The 15,368-nt window shown below is 33.2% G+C and overlaps 1 protein-coding gene across 1 annotated transcript; it reads left to right on the top strand.

The window, feature by feature from the left end:
• The first annotated feature begins 11,110 nt into the window (after positions 1-11,110).
• Positions 11,111-11,665, top strand: LOC131630386 (putative protein FAR1-RELATED SEQUENCE 10). The gene has a single exon (XM_058901171.1). The coding sequence runs from the start codon at positions 11,111-11,113 to the stop codon at positions 11,663-11,665; it is 555 nt and encodes a 184-aa protein (XP_058757154.1).
• The last annotated feature ends 3,703 nt before the right edge of the window (positions 11,666-15,368 follow it).

Below are 15,368 nucleotides of genomic sequence, written 5' to 3'. Positions count from 1 at the left end.
ACTGGATTTATATTATAAATTAAAATTGATAAACCCATCAACCGTTTAGTTTACCAAGTAATTTTTAAAATAAAATTTAAATAATATTGATATATTATGATAAAATAATTAAAGATCTTTTAAATAATATATTATTAAAATATTTATAATTTTTTTTTATGTTATTTATAATTTTAATAAAATATGAGTTTTTTCTTTTATATTTTTTATTAGAGTCAATGTTGAAAATTAGAACAGGGCCTCTAAATTTTCCGAGACAACCCTTTTGATTAAGAGGTATTGGGCAAGACCTAAAACCTTGACCCTCCGAAAAATAAAGTGCGTGCAAAATGCACACGCACAATAGGTTAGACCCGTTTTACCACCCTTAGTGACGATGAATCATTCTCGTAAGAAAATATACATCAAATTGATATTTATAGAGTGTTCTAATATGTTATTCGGGTGATTTTCTCTCTCCTCTCACTCGTTCACTATATAATTTTAAATAAATGAGAAAAAACTATTTTTAAGAGTTTAAGTATATATATATATATATATATATATATATATATATATATATATATATATATATATATATATATATATATATATATATATATATATATATAGTTAGCGTGTCATGGAAATATTTCATTGTTATCATTGGACATCAAAATAGTATTTCAATGTGATGAGTTTTTATAAGAAACTCGTTACATAGTATACTAATAATAACGCATCGTTAAATAATATTATTGATACAAATAAAATTATTATTGTTGGCATTTATGATTTTCTTTCCTGCTAAATAAAATGGGACAAAGTGATAATATTCTTGCATTGTCATAAAAATTTTGAAACAATCGTATTTCAATTTTTATTTGATTCTTAATATTTAAATACATTGGTTTGTAACTTAGTTTATAAAAAAAATTAACTCATACACAGTGGCGGAGCTAAAAAACTTTTGTTGGGGGACCATACAGAGTAGTTAAATAAATAACAATCCTTTCTTTTATTTTAACCAAGTATCTTGTAGTGTAGCTGGTTAGCGTATGAAAGATTTTACCTAAGTGTGAGACTCACTTTTTGAAATAAATTCATAAAATTACAAAATTGTCTTCTATGGATCGAACACGAGAGCTCTGATTAGCAAAATAAAAACCTAACTGATGTGTTAGTATTACTATATGATAATTTACATGTAACAAAACAAATATATTTAATTAACTTATAATAATTTATATCACTAAAAAAATTGAAAATTTTGAAATGTTCGAGGTGGCCATGGCCACCCGTAGTCCTGCTATAGCTCCGCCTCTGCTCATACAATGTAAATACATTTAATACATGTATGGTTCCTTTATACATAACGCATCCTTAGTGTCATATCATAATAATGCCTTATTTGTCGTTGTAAGATAATATGTAAGAATTTAAAATTGAAAAGTCATTATTAGGTTATGAATTTAGGGTTTTATAAATTATCTTACTCCGTAAATTAAAGAAAATGATTATAGTAACCTTTTATTAGAGTTTAAAAGACCACAAGGTTGAGCCCATTTTATCACCTATAGTCACAATGAAGCATTCTCGTACAAAACTATACACCATGTTTATATATATAGTGTTCTAAAATGTAATTTGGGGTGATTTTCTCTCTTCTCTCACTTGTTCACTATATAAATTTTAAAAAAAAATCAAGATTTTATGAGTTTATATATATATATATATATATATATATATATATATATATATATATATATATATATATATATATATATATATATATATATATATATATATATATATATATATATATATATATATATATATATATATATATATCCATTGTTGTAAAACGTAAGGGATCAAGTTATAATAGTTACGGTGTAATATAAAATTTTCATTTGTGGTTGTTATTATCGGACCGTAAAATAGAATTTTAATGTGATACATTTTTATTAGAAACATGCTACATAGTATAATGACCCTGCATCATTGAATGATACATTTGATACAAATAAAATTATTATTGTTATCTATCTATTTTGTTCATGCTAAATAAAACGGGACAAAATGATAATATTCTTGCATTACGATGAAAATTTTTGGAAATATTTTTATTTTATTCTTAATATTGAAGTACAATGATTTGTAACTTAGATTAAAATTTTAATTCATACAATGTAATTGCATTTGATACTGTGAACATGCAAGCCATGCACGCAAATAAAAGTGGCGGCCATTGTTAACTTAGCCATAAGCATGGATGCATGTGATGAGAAAGAAGGTGAATCTAGAAAGAAAAAGTATATTCAATCTCAGTTTGTTACCGCAGTTACAAAGTTTTATATAGCTGGCATTGAATGGAGAAAACTAACTAACTAACTTTGTGATGTAACTAACTAATAGAGTAACTAACTTCTAAGTTCTATTGTATGCTTCTTCACTTTTGTTATCACATGTATTATCATTCACAGCCCCCCTCAAGCTGGAATGAATGTCAATCAATCCAAGTTTGGAGGTCAAATGATAGAAAGGACCAGGATGTAAGGACTTTGTGAAGATGTCCGCAACTTGTTCTTGAGTGGTGACTGGCATGAGATGAACTGTTCCATTCAAGACTCTTTCACGAACCACATGACAATCAATTTCAATATGCTTGGTCCTTTCGTGAAATGTCGGATTAGCAACAATGTGCATTGCTGATTTGTTGTCACAATATAAGATGATAGGCAAGGCAATGGAAAGTTGGAAATCGTTAGGGAGAGACAACAACCAAACACCTTCACAAGAGGCATGAGCTAAGGCCCGATACTCAGCTTCAGAAGAGGATCTGGAAATCATAGCTTGCTTCTTACTTTTCCAACTGATTAAGGAATCACCAAGAAAGAAACAAGTGCCAGAAATGGATCTTCGAGTGTCAGGGCAAGCACCCCTGTCTGAATAAGAGAATCCAGTCAGTTTAAGTGAAGAGGTGGATTTGAAAAGAAGTCCTTGGCCAGGGTTGTTTTTGAGATATTTCAAGATGTGAATGGCAGCCAACATATGCTTGTCTGTAGAAGCATCAAGGAATTGGGAAAGTTTGCTTACAGCATAAGCAATCTCAAGTCGAGTATGAGTTGGGTAAAGTAAGCGACCTAGAAGTCTCCTATATGCAGTTGGTTCAGAGAGTGGATTTCCAAAGGATTTGTGCAACTGCAAGTGAGGTTGCATAGGTGTGGAACAAGGTTTGGCCCCACGAAGTCCTGAATCATTGATCAAATCAAGGGCATACTTTCTTTGACAAATGGAAATGCCATGACTACTTCGAGCAACTTCAAAACCAAGGAAATATTTCAAAGTGCCCGGGTCTTTAATGCTAAACTTGGTATCCAAAAGAGCTTTGATGTGTTGGATTTGGTGATGATCAGTACGACCAAGTACAAGATCATCCACATAAACCAAGATGATTGTAAAACCATGAGTAGTGTGCTTAGTGAAGAGAGAGTAATCTGAGTTAGATTGCAAGAAACCAGAGTTTATAAGAGTATCTAACAATTTGGTATTCCATTGCCTGCTAGCCTGCTTCAAACCATAAAGAGATCTCTACAATTTGCAAACAAGGTTTAGGTGAGGTAAATCCAGACCTGGAGGAACCTTCATATATACTTCTTCATGGAGGTCACCATGAAGAAATGTTGTATTTACATCTAAGTGAAACAAGGGTCAGTTCTGAATAGCTGCAATGGCCAAAAGGACCCTGATGGTAGTCATCTTTACCACTGGACTGAAAGTATCAGTGTAGTCCAAGCCTTCAGTTTGAGTAAAACCTTTGGCTACCAATCATGCCTTGTACCTTTCCACAGTGCCATTATCATGTAATTTCACCTTGAATACCCACTTGCATCCAATAACTTTCTTTTATGGAGGTAATGTCACAAGATCCCAAGTCTTGGTTTTAATCAGAGCATCTAACTCAGCTCTAATAGCCTTCTTCCAGTTATCATCACAAATAGCCTGCTCATAGTTGGGAGGTTCATGTATGGATGAAAGATGCAAAATGAAATGCTTATGGTCAAAAGATACGAGATCATAATTAAGGACAGAAGATAAAGGGTACTTACAGGTTGAAGAAGATGAGGCATCGGCTGAATTGGTGAACGTGTTTGACATGAGATTACAATGGTAGTCTTTGAGGTAAGAAGGGGGTTTGATATGTCTAGAGGATTGTCTGACTGCGCCAGGTGGATGAGATTGAGTAGGTGGTAAGGCTGAGCTAGTGTCAAGGATAGGGCTGGTACTTGGTAAGACACGAGGATCAGGTAAATGGCTGGAACTGATGTGAGAAGTATTAGGAGAATTGGACTCAATCATAAACTCAAGTAATATGGTGGAACTAGATTGAGATGTATTAGGTAGGGTAGGCTCAGTCAGGAAGATTTGATCAAAAGTATCATCAAGGGATTGAGTGGAATGAGAGGGATTTTGCTGTGTCTTATGAATATAGGACTGATTATTGTTATGACTAGAGGACTAGCTATGGCTATAGGGAAAATGATTTTCAAAGAAGCTAACATCCCTAGAGATGAATTTTGCCTTGCAGTGCAAGTCAAAAAGTATATGACCCTTGACACCTGGTTTGTATCCTAGGTAAATACATTTTCTGGACCTCGGATCCAATTTCTTCCTATTTGATTTCAGTGTGCTAGCATAACACAAAGAACCAAAGACCTTGATATGTGACATGTCAAGTCAGGTGTTATGAAGGACTTGATAAGGTGATTTATGTTTGAGGAAAAGTGTAGGTAGTCTATTTTTGATGTGAACAGAATAACCAACGGCATGAGCCCAAAAAATAGAAGGTAATTTAGCTTGAAAAATAAGATCTCTAGTGGTGCCAAGGATGTGTTGATGTTTCCTCTCAATAATTCCATTTTGTTGAGGGGTGCCAACACATGAAGTTTGATGTAAAATTCCATATTTCTAATAAAATGCAGTTAATTTGAACTCATGTTCATTGTCAGATCTGACACATTTAACTTGGCTATTGAATTGAGTTCTAACCATAGTGACAAAGGATTGTACTAAATAAGAGGTTTCTGATTTATGCCTCATGAGATAAATCCATGTAAATATGCTTTTATTATCAATAATGGTAAGAAAATACCTAAATCCTAACATGGAGGGAGTGGCTAGATGTAGGGGACGACATGGTGATGAAAACAGAATCAAAGAAAGGAGGAAGGAACAATGAAACAAAGAATCAGAGGGAGATTGAACTCTAGCTATGCACAACGAAAAAAATAGGATCACAAGGACAATGATACCATGTGAACATGCAAGCCATGCACGCAAATAAGAGTTGCAGTTATTGTTGACTTAGCCATAAGCATGGATGCATGTGATGAGAAAGAAGATGAAGCTAGAAAGAAGAAGTACATTCAATCTCATTTTGTTACAGCAGTTACAAAGTGTTTATATAGCTAGCATTGAATGGAGAAAACTAACTAACTAACTTTGTGATGTAACTAACTAATTGAGTAACTAACTTCTAAGTCCTATTGTATGCTTATTCACTTTTGTTATCACATGTATTATCATTCACAGATACACATATGATTCCTTTTTACATGACGCATCCTTACTGTTGTGTCATTACAATGTCTTACTTGTCTTTATAAGATCATGTGTAAGATCTTAAAATTAAAAATTAATTATTATGTTATGAATTTCGGAGTTCTTGAATAGTCTTACTTTGCAAATTAAAGAAAATTATCATAGTATATTTTTATTAGAGTTTAAAAGGCCACAAATATAACAAGTATAAGATATTCAACATGTCCAAAAAAACCAATCTATACCAAAACCCATCGATCATTATTGTCTTATGGCATAATCTCTTTATTTAGGCCCAAATTTCTTATAGCCCGATTCTTCAATAGGTTGTCCTTTTCGAGGTTTGATATCCCTATGAAAATAAAATTAACATTACACAACCCCATGTACAATGAGCGTAGAGGCGAAGTGTTATGAATAAGAGGTATTGTCTATATATTGTACAAGGAGTGTGGGGGTAATGTGCTTTGATTAAGAGATATAGGGATACCAAACCTCGAAAAGGACAACCTAAAGAAGAGTCGGTCTACAAGCAAATTGGGCCTAAATAAAGAGATTATTCCATAAGACAATAACGATCAATGGGTTTTGGTATAGATTGGTTTTTTTGGACATGTTGAATATGTTATACTTGTCATATTTGTGGAATTTTAAACTCTAATAAATTTATACTATGGTCATTTTCTTTAATTTAAAAAGTAATATTATTCAAAAATTCTGAAATTCATAACATAATAATGACTTTATAATTTTATAAGGTTTTTTCTTCGTTGCCTTGAAAAAAGGATGGGTAATTTACCCAAGTGATGTGGCATCCATTTTTTTTATAAATCATTATTAATAATATATGTTTTTAAATTTTTACTGTTATATTTTTCTAAAAGACTTTTATATCCTTTTCTCTCCTCTGCATCTTCATCTCTTTCTTCTAGGTTTCTACCATCTGTATTTCTTCATCATATTTATATATTTATTTGACAAGAAAGAGTTATACTCTTTGATAATTTCTTTCTTTTAAATTTTTAGAAGGATCAACATCATTTTAGGTTCAAAAACTTTTGAATGTTACTTCAACAAAATCTGGAGATAAGAAGATTTTGACCAATTTGTGAAATTACTCAAAATTTTAAGGTAATTGTTAAATTCTGAATGAATTTTGTATTTATTTATACTACAATCTGAGTTGTTATAATGTAATACCCGATATTATATTTATTCAATCTTTATATTTGCTAATATGATTAGTATGAAATAAGATGGATGAATATGATATATGTTTCTACTAATTGGTTTATGGTGTTAACTAAACCTATTAGTGGCAATAGGAGGGGCATAATAGTATTTTCACCCTTAAATATAACTTGGGACATGTTTGGTTGATCATTCTCTTCTTTCCAAAAACCAGAATTTTGTTTAGTAGAGGAAGAAGAAACAAAACGTGGGAAGGGAAAGGAGGAGGAGAAAGACCCAAACTTGGTTCAAAGCTCTTGCATGCAACAGATTTTGATCCAATCCTTGCTTCTACCTTCTAGCTTCAGCATCTTCATCATCACCATCTTCTTTCTTCTTTGAGGCGAGTCCTTTAGATAGAAACTTTGGGTTTGCATGTGAGGGTTCTTATTTGGGGAAATTGGGAATGTGAGTAATATATATGAATCAAATGCTAATACTTGTTGGATTCTGATTAATTCCTCATCTACTGCTGATTTTAATTGTGGTTGTGTACCCTAAATTCGTTGGAACTGAGTTGGTAGTGTAGGGATTATTTTAGAAGCTCTTTTGGGGACTGTCTTGGACTGTATAAAACTCAGAAAAATGGTTCTGGTTCAGTGTAACCGGTTACGGGTTTTGGTGTAACCGGTTACGCTGTTAAAAATCAGACAATCTGGGCATTTTGCGTGACCGTAACCGGTTACGGGTCCTGGTGTAACCGGTTACACTGGGCGCAGAGGTAAAAATTCAGTAACTTGGGAAATTCATATCTCCCGCTTCGTACGTCCGATTGACGCGTGCCATATACCGTTAGAAAGCTAAATGAGTGTACTATCTAGGAAAATTAGTATCGGTGTTGGAATATTATTTTCCGGTGTATCTGACATACCTTCAGTTAAAGTGCGACACTGATGCTATGCAACTTGCGTATAATTAGACTGAATTAGTTCATTGTTTCTGACTACCATGCTATGCTGAAATAAGAATGCTATATTATGATGAATTATGATCATTCTATTAATGCCCATTGTTTCGGTTAAACAATCGGGTTTGTGTGATTGTATGCTTTAGTGCTTGTTTATGTACGTGTGCTGAATCGAAGTAGACCAGGTACTAAGTTACGATTCGGACCACGGGTCCTTGAGTTGTCTGTGGGACTGCCCTGATCTTGGATCCCAGAGGCACATACCTGAACTACCGTTGCAGTGTGCTTGTGAGGGCCTGGAGGCGTTTTACTCACTTGCTGTATACACACTCGCGTGCTCGGTATGATGGTGTTATGCGGCTAAGTAAGCCTACGCATAACAGGTAAACCATCTCTAATGATGCCATGTAGGCTACATCATTAGGTTCCTACCCGGATGGGCTCATGCGTCGAGACGGCGTGTTACACTTGCTGTTAACACCACGTGCGTACAGATGGTTAATGGGACGGTGTCGCCTCTTAGGCAAGGTCACCTCGCAGCCTCGTAGGCTTGTGCGAACCCGTTTAACCATTCTTGCAGGGTGCTTGTGTAAGTCTCTCGACATATAGGCATGGGTGAACCCACCGAGGGTGTGTTAGTAACTTAGTCTAGTGGTATTAACGTACTTCTGGATTCCCCGTTATGGATGCGGGTTTTGCATACTTGGTTGCTATACAATGTGTATTTGCTTGAGACAAGTCCAATGGTGGACGAGTCGCTTGTTTACTCCGTGCTTGTACCGGAAGTGAGAGTAACCCCGAATCCATGGTGGATTCGTGTATTTTTGTATGTTCCCTTTAGATCCGAGTGGACTAATAGGATAGGCGGACTCACTGAGATTTAGTAATCTCATCCCATTCCAATTATTTATTTTTCAGGTGGTTCGAGGCAAGATCGCGGTAAGGGAAAGATGGATTAGATCTCTTGGCGATGCTTGGATGTTTCTTTTAGTTCTTATCGTGCTTGCTAGTTTATGTATTTTGGACATGTACCATTATGATGTACTTGTATTTTGGCCATGATACATTCGGCTTTTGTATTCGTACACTTCTACTTTCCGCTGCAAAACATTATGTATTTGTTGTCTTATGAACCATATATGATACTTTATGCATATTATTCTAGACAAATATGTGTGGGGTGTTACATATAAGAAATTGAATTCTCACAGAAATTTTTGTTAAAATTTATACGAATATTCCTGGAACAGAGTTCTAATGTGAATTTGTTAAAGTTCAAACAATTTTGCTGGATGAATTCACGGGCATCTGGATTTTTTTCATTAGGTTTTTGATCATGAGTTCTATACTTATGTTTGTAATTCTCCGCAATATTAAATGTTAACTGTTGAAGCAACTAGTTCCTTTCAACACTATTTTTATGGTCAATTGTTTGAAAGTAATAGCTTTTTTGGCACTATTTCATTGACCTTTGATCAAACTTTTTTGAAGATACCATCGGTATCCAACACAAGTAATTGTTATACACAGGGTGTGAGTGTCGTAAACCCCGATTCCTACTGATAAAGAAAAACTCTTTTCCAAATAACGTTGGTACATAAGTGTTCTGGCAGACATGTGCCAATGTTTGAAACAAAATTTTTCCTGCAAATAGTTCAATCTTTAAGTACTTATTTCAAATTAGAAAAAATAGAATAATGGATTGTTTGTCTATCAAATTCAAAATTAATCTGCTTCTACTTCTTTATTATCAGTAAATAACCTCACAATTCACAAGTTCAACCTTTACATTTAGAAATAGTAAAGACATAAAGTATACAAAATTAATAAGTAATTCTTCAAGTATATGAATTTTACCAAATTAGTCTATAAAGTATATTAAATTTATCAATTTAAGTCCCTAGATTCATATTCCAGAGATGTGTTTTTCGGTTAAGTTCTAGCTATATGTACCCGAGGATTAAAATTATAAGGATCAATACACACGTTTCAATTAGATCTTGAATGATTACATGAGGAAAATATTCTTTTGAGTTAATTATTATATATTAAGGTTTGTCTTTGGCTTTTCTATTTCAATGTTTGTCTTTGGCTTTTTTAATTAAGATTTGTCTTTGAGCTAATTATTATTTTGATTGGAATTTTTATCATTGATGTCATCTGCTTAAATTGTATAAGAATTTTAATTAAGAAAAATTGTTTTGCTGAAACTATAATGTAAATGTAGAAAATCAGCTTCTTCCTTCTTTGTTGCCTAAGAATTTTAATTAAGAAAAATTGTTTTGCTGAAACTATAATGTAAATGTAGAAAATCAGCTTCTTCCTTTTTGTTGCCTATGACGCGAGGAAGGTACTGCAATTTCTGTATGCAAGACTCATGAAATTGCAAACGTATATGTATCAGGTATGAATGTTAACTTATCCATATTTATTTAACTTGACTTTGTGTCTCATGCCCCTTATATATGAAGAAATGATATACAATCGAAAATGTTATTTTATAAGAAAAAAATAGGGGAGGGGAAATATTATTATTATCTATTTAGAAAGAAGTGTTATATGTTATCGACAAGGAGTGTGTTTATTGAATGGGGAGATACATCTAGGTATTGAAATTGCATTTATCTTGATTCAAGGTAAATAATGCAGTCTAATTACTATGGGTTAATCATTGTTTTATTCATTAAATTGTGTAGATATCGGGTAATTTGGTTTTAAAATTATCAGAATCTTGAAATGATTTGTGCAGTTTAAAGTATAAAAACATGTTAATATTTTTTATTTTTGATAGATCAATTTAGTCTTGCAATTATCCTTGAAGATTAATGTGATTGGTGATTTTTAATTATAGAGATCATTCATTCTTATTAAGATGGAATTACTTATTTAACTCATTTAGTTATATTATATAAACTTTACATGACAATTTATGAAATCAAATTATATTAAATCGTTATTATGTAAATAACTTATATATAATTAGTTATATGATTCTGTCACCTTAACTAAAATGTATGTTTACTCAAATAGAGTATAAATTGGCATCTGCTATGTTAATCTTTTGGTTCTATAAACTTAGTTTTAAAATTGTTTTAAGAAACACTGTAATTTCTAGAGATCACTTTTTTAGATTCTTTATAATATCCAAAAACTAAAGTGGTGATTCATTCATTCATTCATTTGTTATCTATAATCCTCAATGGTGATTGAACAGAACTTTAGTTGATTTTAAGTATTTAGATAGATGGCTTAAATTTTAGTGTTGCTTTTTGATTTATTATATATTAAAACATGAAAAATATAAATTGATATTAGTGTTTTGTGTTATACTATGATTTATGTATGAAACAATGTTGTTTTATCCTCTCTTATTTCAGGATTTATTTTAAAATGTCTACATACAGTGAATCAACTTTGCATCTCGATAGTGACGGTGAAGAGGTGGAATTCACCAGTGTTAACGGTGATGGTAGTGATAGAGATACGTTAGAGAAAGAGGATTGTAATGGTCATAAATGTTTAAGTGAAGTTACAGATGAAGATATAAGAGCTATGGAATTTAGCACAGAGGAAGAAGCGATACAATTTTACATAACATATGCGCATTTCCATGGATTTGCGGTAAGGAAAGATGATGTTGTACGCGATCATGAAAGGAAAATTGTTGTCCGTCAATTACTTTGCAATAAAGAAGGAAAGAGTGAAAGAAAAAATAAGAAGAATGAGGATAAATATCGGCAAACTATGCGAACTGGCTGTCTTGCTAGATTTCGAGTAGCCTATGATTATGTTCGTAAGGTTTGGAGAGTTACTAAATTTGAGTCATCTCATAACCATGAATTAACTCCTGCACGTTTTATTCATTTGATTCCCAATTATCGTAAATTAAGTGAAGCGGATAAACAAGTTGTCAATGGTTTGCATTTGTCATACCCTAATTTTTGACCCCCCTGAGATGGCATATCTTCAGGATTTTTCATCAGGTCAAGACAAGTTCCCAGAGCAGTCACTTCTCCATCTGGTATCCAATCGAGGATGCTCAAAGACAAGAAAGCTCAGGCAAAGGATCAATCAATACAAGGATTAGTCCCTAATACAATCATGAGGCTCAAAGACTTCACTTTTCTCATCTATGATTGATTAGACATCCAGTCATATGAGTACAGGTTTACTCAGGTCACCAGACTAGGGTTTTGAGCCTATCGAGGACTAAAATCAGGGATCACTTTTGGGAAACCCTAAAAAGCCTCAGGGAACCATTCAAAGACATCAATCATCTTCAAATAACTCATATTACAAGATCTACTGGACATCACACTTCAATTCAAAGTCTACAGTCATTATTTTCACATGGTCGACAAATTAGGGTTTTGACCTAATTCACCAAGATAGTTGACTTTTAATCAGGGCATGAATCCAAAACTCAAGACATGATTCAAGAATCTCTACTACCTCAATATAATCCATTTACATCATTCATTTGAGGAAAAGATCTTGTTTCTACACAAAAGCCCAAAAATTCACTTTGTCAGGAAAAAGTCAACTGTGAAGGATCATCATTGACTTTTAAGGTTTTTGGTCAAAAAATGACTTTCAAAGATCAATATCATCAATATATGGATGTCAAAGTCATTTTACCAAAGAAATTCAAAGAAATTCATCAAGGAGCGAAAAGTCGGGAATTAGGGTTTTTGAAGGCATGGTGAGAACTCAAAATTTCACCTACACAACTCAAAAAACTTCCAACATGAAAGTTGTAGATCTTGCAAAATAAAACAACATCTTACAAAGGAACTTTTTTCAAAAGATCAACCATTTATGAAGTTTTGGAAATTTTGAAGTTTAGGTCATAAACACTTAGAAATTTTTCTAAGTGTTTTAACCTAGTTTTCATCCAACTTTGGGCTCATTTTTCACAAATTTCCCAAATGATTCTGAAGAAGACATAAACTAATGATTTGAAGTAGATGTTTAGGGCTTTCCAAATTGTGTTCAACCTTCTCCAAATTCAATTTGAGCTAGGAGTTATGCTTGTTCAAAGTTGGCCTCATGAAGTGAAATTATAGGTCATGTACAATTTGAAACTTTGCAATTTTGTGCATTTTGCTTCACTAAATGATGCTACACGACCTCTAATACATCTGAAGACATGCCATACATTCAAATTCATCATTGCATAAGGATTAGAGAAGATTCCCAAAAACAAAGGCATGTGATTATGTAATGATTGCATTTTTGAATTTATGGCAAATGGTGAATCATCAAGGAATCTTGCTCTAAGCCAATTAGAACTCTCCTCTGAATCAGAAATGTTCCCTAAGATCATGCAAGTTCAATGGTTGGGGAAGCTAGCCCGAAAATGCATCATTGCATTTGGGATATTTTCAAACTTTCTTCATGGCTAAGAAACCAAACTCACCTCATTAAGCAAGCTTACTATGATCAATTACTCTGAACCAATTTCCTATAAATAGAGGCCTCATTCTCATTCAGAAACCACACCAAAGCAACTCAATTCCTTGCTTTCTCTTTCTCTTCTCATGCTTATTGTTTTTCAAAGTTCTTTGGCAAGAAGAATCGTTTTCTTCAAACCAGAGCTCATCTTTGGAAAGTAAGCATTCTAACATCTCAAGGGAGGTCATTTGAGGTGATCCAAGCACCTGGATCACTTCTGTAAGTGGAGGAACACCATTGTTGCTCTCACTTTGGAGCATTTGCAGTTGGAGGTCCATGGAGTAATTCAGGAGGTTCTGAGCCAAGCCAATCATCCAGGCACATTCCTCAGGTCATAGTGAAGCTAACCAGATGGCTGCAGCTCATCTGTAACTCAAGAATCAACACCCTCCATGTTCACTTGAAGCTGAAATCGAGGGAGGACCATAGAGCAATTCAGGAGGATTCAAGCTCCAACAAGCATTCAGTTAGCATCATTGAGTCTCAGGGAAGCTATTGAGATCATTCATTCAAGCCCAGGTGCTCTCAATCATCCTCACGACCTCCATTTTCAGAGGTAAGTTCCTGAACCTCACTTCTCTAATTTAAGTACTCTTTGTGAAATAGCTCTATTCTATCTTGTTCAGCATCATCAGAGGATTGAAAACCCTCTATCATCATCCATTTATCTTGCAGTATAGTCATTTAATTTGATTTTGAAATTTTAGGGTTCTTCACGATTTCTGGTAAATTAGTTAGATGTAGTTAATATTAATTCATGTTAGTTACATATTTAGAATCGTGAGTGAATTTAGAGCAAGTTTCATGTTTACATCATTGCAAATGGTTGAGAGTTGAGAGAGTTCAGAAATTTGAATTGATGGAGCTTGAGGTTGAAGACGAAGATGGAGGGTGGCGCCATTTTTCAAATCTCTGAGCAAAGTTTATTTTATTTTTAATGATAGGCATTCCCTTAACGACTGAACAAACTTGCCCTAGTGGCCTCCCATACGCCCTTAGTATCATCATGCCTCAAGTCTGGGGTTCGAGTCCCCCTCGCCCCAGACTTTTTGATTCTTTTATTTTTCAAGGATTTGCAACTTGTTTTGAAACATAACCAAATGAAGGCAAGTCACTATCACCACACGCGCGTTGGCTCAGTGGTGTTTGTTTTGAGTGTGTGGCCTAGAGGGCGTGGGTTCAAACCCTCCAAAGGCCAAAACTATTTTTTTAACACACAATTTCTTTCATTTTCTCACAAACTTCACATATTTATTTAACCTATCAAATTAATTTATTTTCACTTCATTTTTCACACACTTATCATTTAATATACCTATTTTGTGAATAATCAAAAAAATCATAAAAATATTATTTATTTCATATATTTTTATTAGGTTTAAAATAGTATGTTTTAAGTGTTTTCTTAAATACTTTAAATACATATATTCACTTTGTTTCAACCCAATCATTTTGTAAATAAAGTTTATGATAAAACCCTAATTGTTTAGGTCTTAATTAAGTAAAAAATCTTTATTTTTACTTTAATTAAGTTGACTTTTGTCAATTCTCAAAACTGTTTTCAAATCTCCAAATAAATCAAATGATTAGGGTTTTCAAACAACAAAAACCTTGTATCATTCAAAATCATTTTCAATTGCTTTTACCCCAGTACTGTAAAGTACTGGGCCTCTAATAGAGTGTAAGTCCCAAAAACCTTCTCTTCTTAGCTTGTTTTCAAAACTGTATTTTCAAAATCTTCTTTCTGTTTTCAAAACATTCTTCTGGTATTTGAAGGGCATTATTCCCGGTGAAACTCTTCAGATACCTATGTGACCTTTGTCCATCTTCACTTCTTCTGTTTTCAAAAACCATTAACTGTTTATCATATATATATTCAACTGTTATCCATCAATTACTGGTAAGGCTCTATACATACTTCTTCAAAGGCCTCCACTCCATCCAGGTTAGGCTTTACAAGCTTTCAATTTACAGTCTTTATTTAAATTACTGTCAAATATAAACTGTACATATATTTGTTTAGAACTACGTTTGAGTATAAACCTTAGGACAGTTAAACTATATATATATTATAGGAATATGGCCTAGGATTGAGAATGTCTTCCCGGTGAAGGCTCTTTCCTAATTAGAGATCTGTAGTTCAAACCCCCAAGATGAATTATTCCCGGTGAAACATCTTGGCAAAAACCTTAGA

The sequence above is a fragment of the Vicia villosa genome, unplaced genomic scaffold (genome assembly GCF_029867415.1).
Source record: "Vicia villosa cultivar HV-30 ecotype Madison, WI unplaced genomic scaffold, Vvil1.0 ctg.000677F_1_1, whole genome shotgun sequence".
NCBI classification, from domain to species: domain Eukaryota; kingdom Viridiplantae; phylum Streptophyta; class Magnoliopsida; order Fabales; family Fabaceae; genus Vicia; species Vicia villosa.
The sequence above is the reverse complement of the archived record's forward strand: the minus strand, read 5'-3'. Positions and strand labels throughout refer to the sequence as shown.

Bases quoted from the DNA above. Each gene is read 5' to 3' on its own strand.
- LOC131630386 (XM_058901171.1), top strand. From the start codon at position 11,111: ATGTCTACATACAGTGAATCAACTTTGCATCTCGATAGTGACGGTGAA.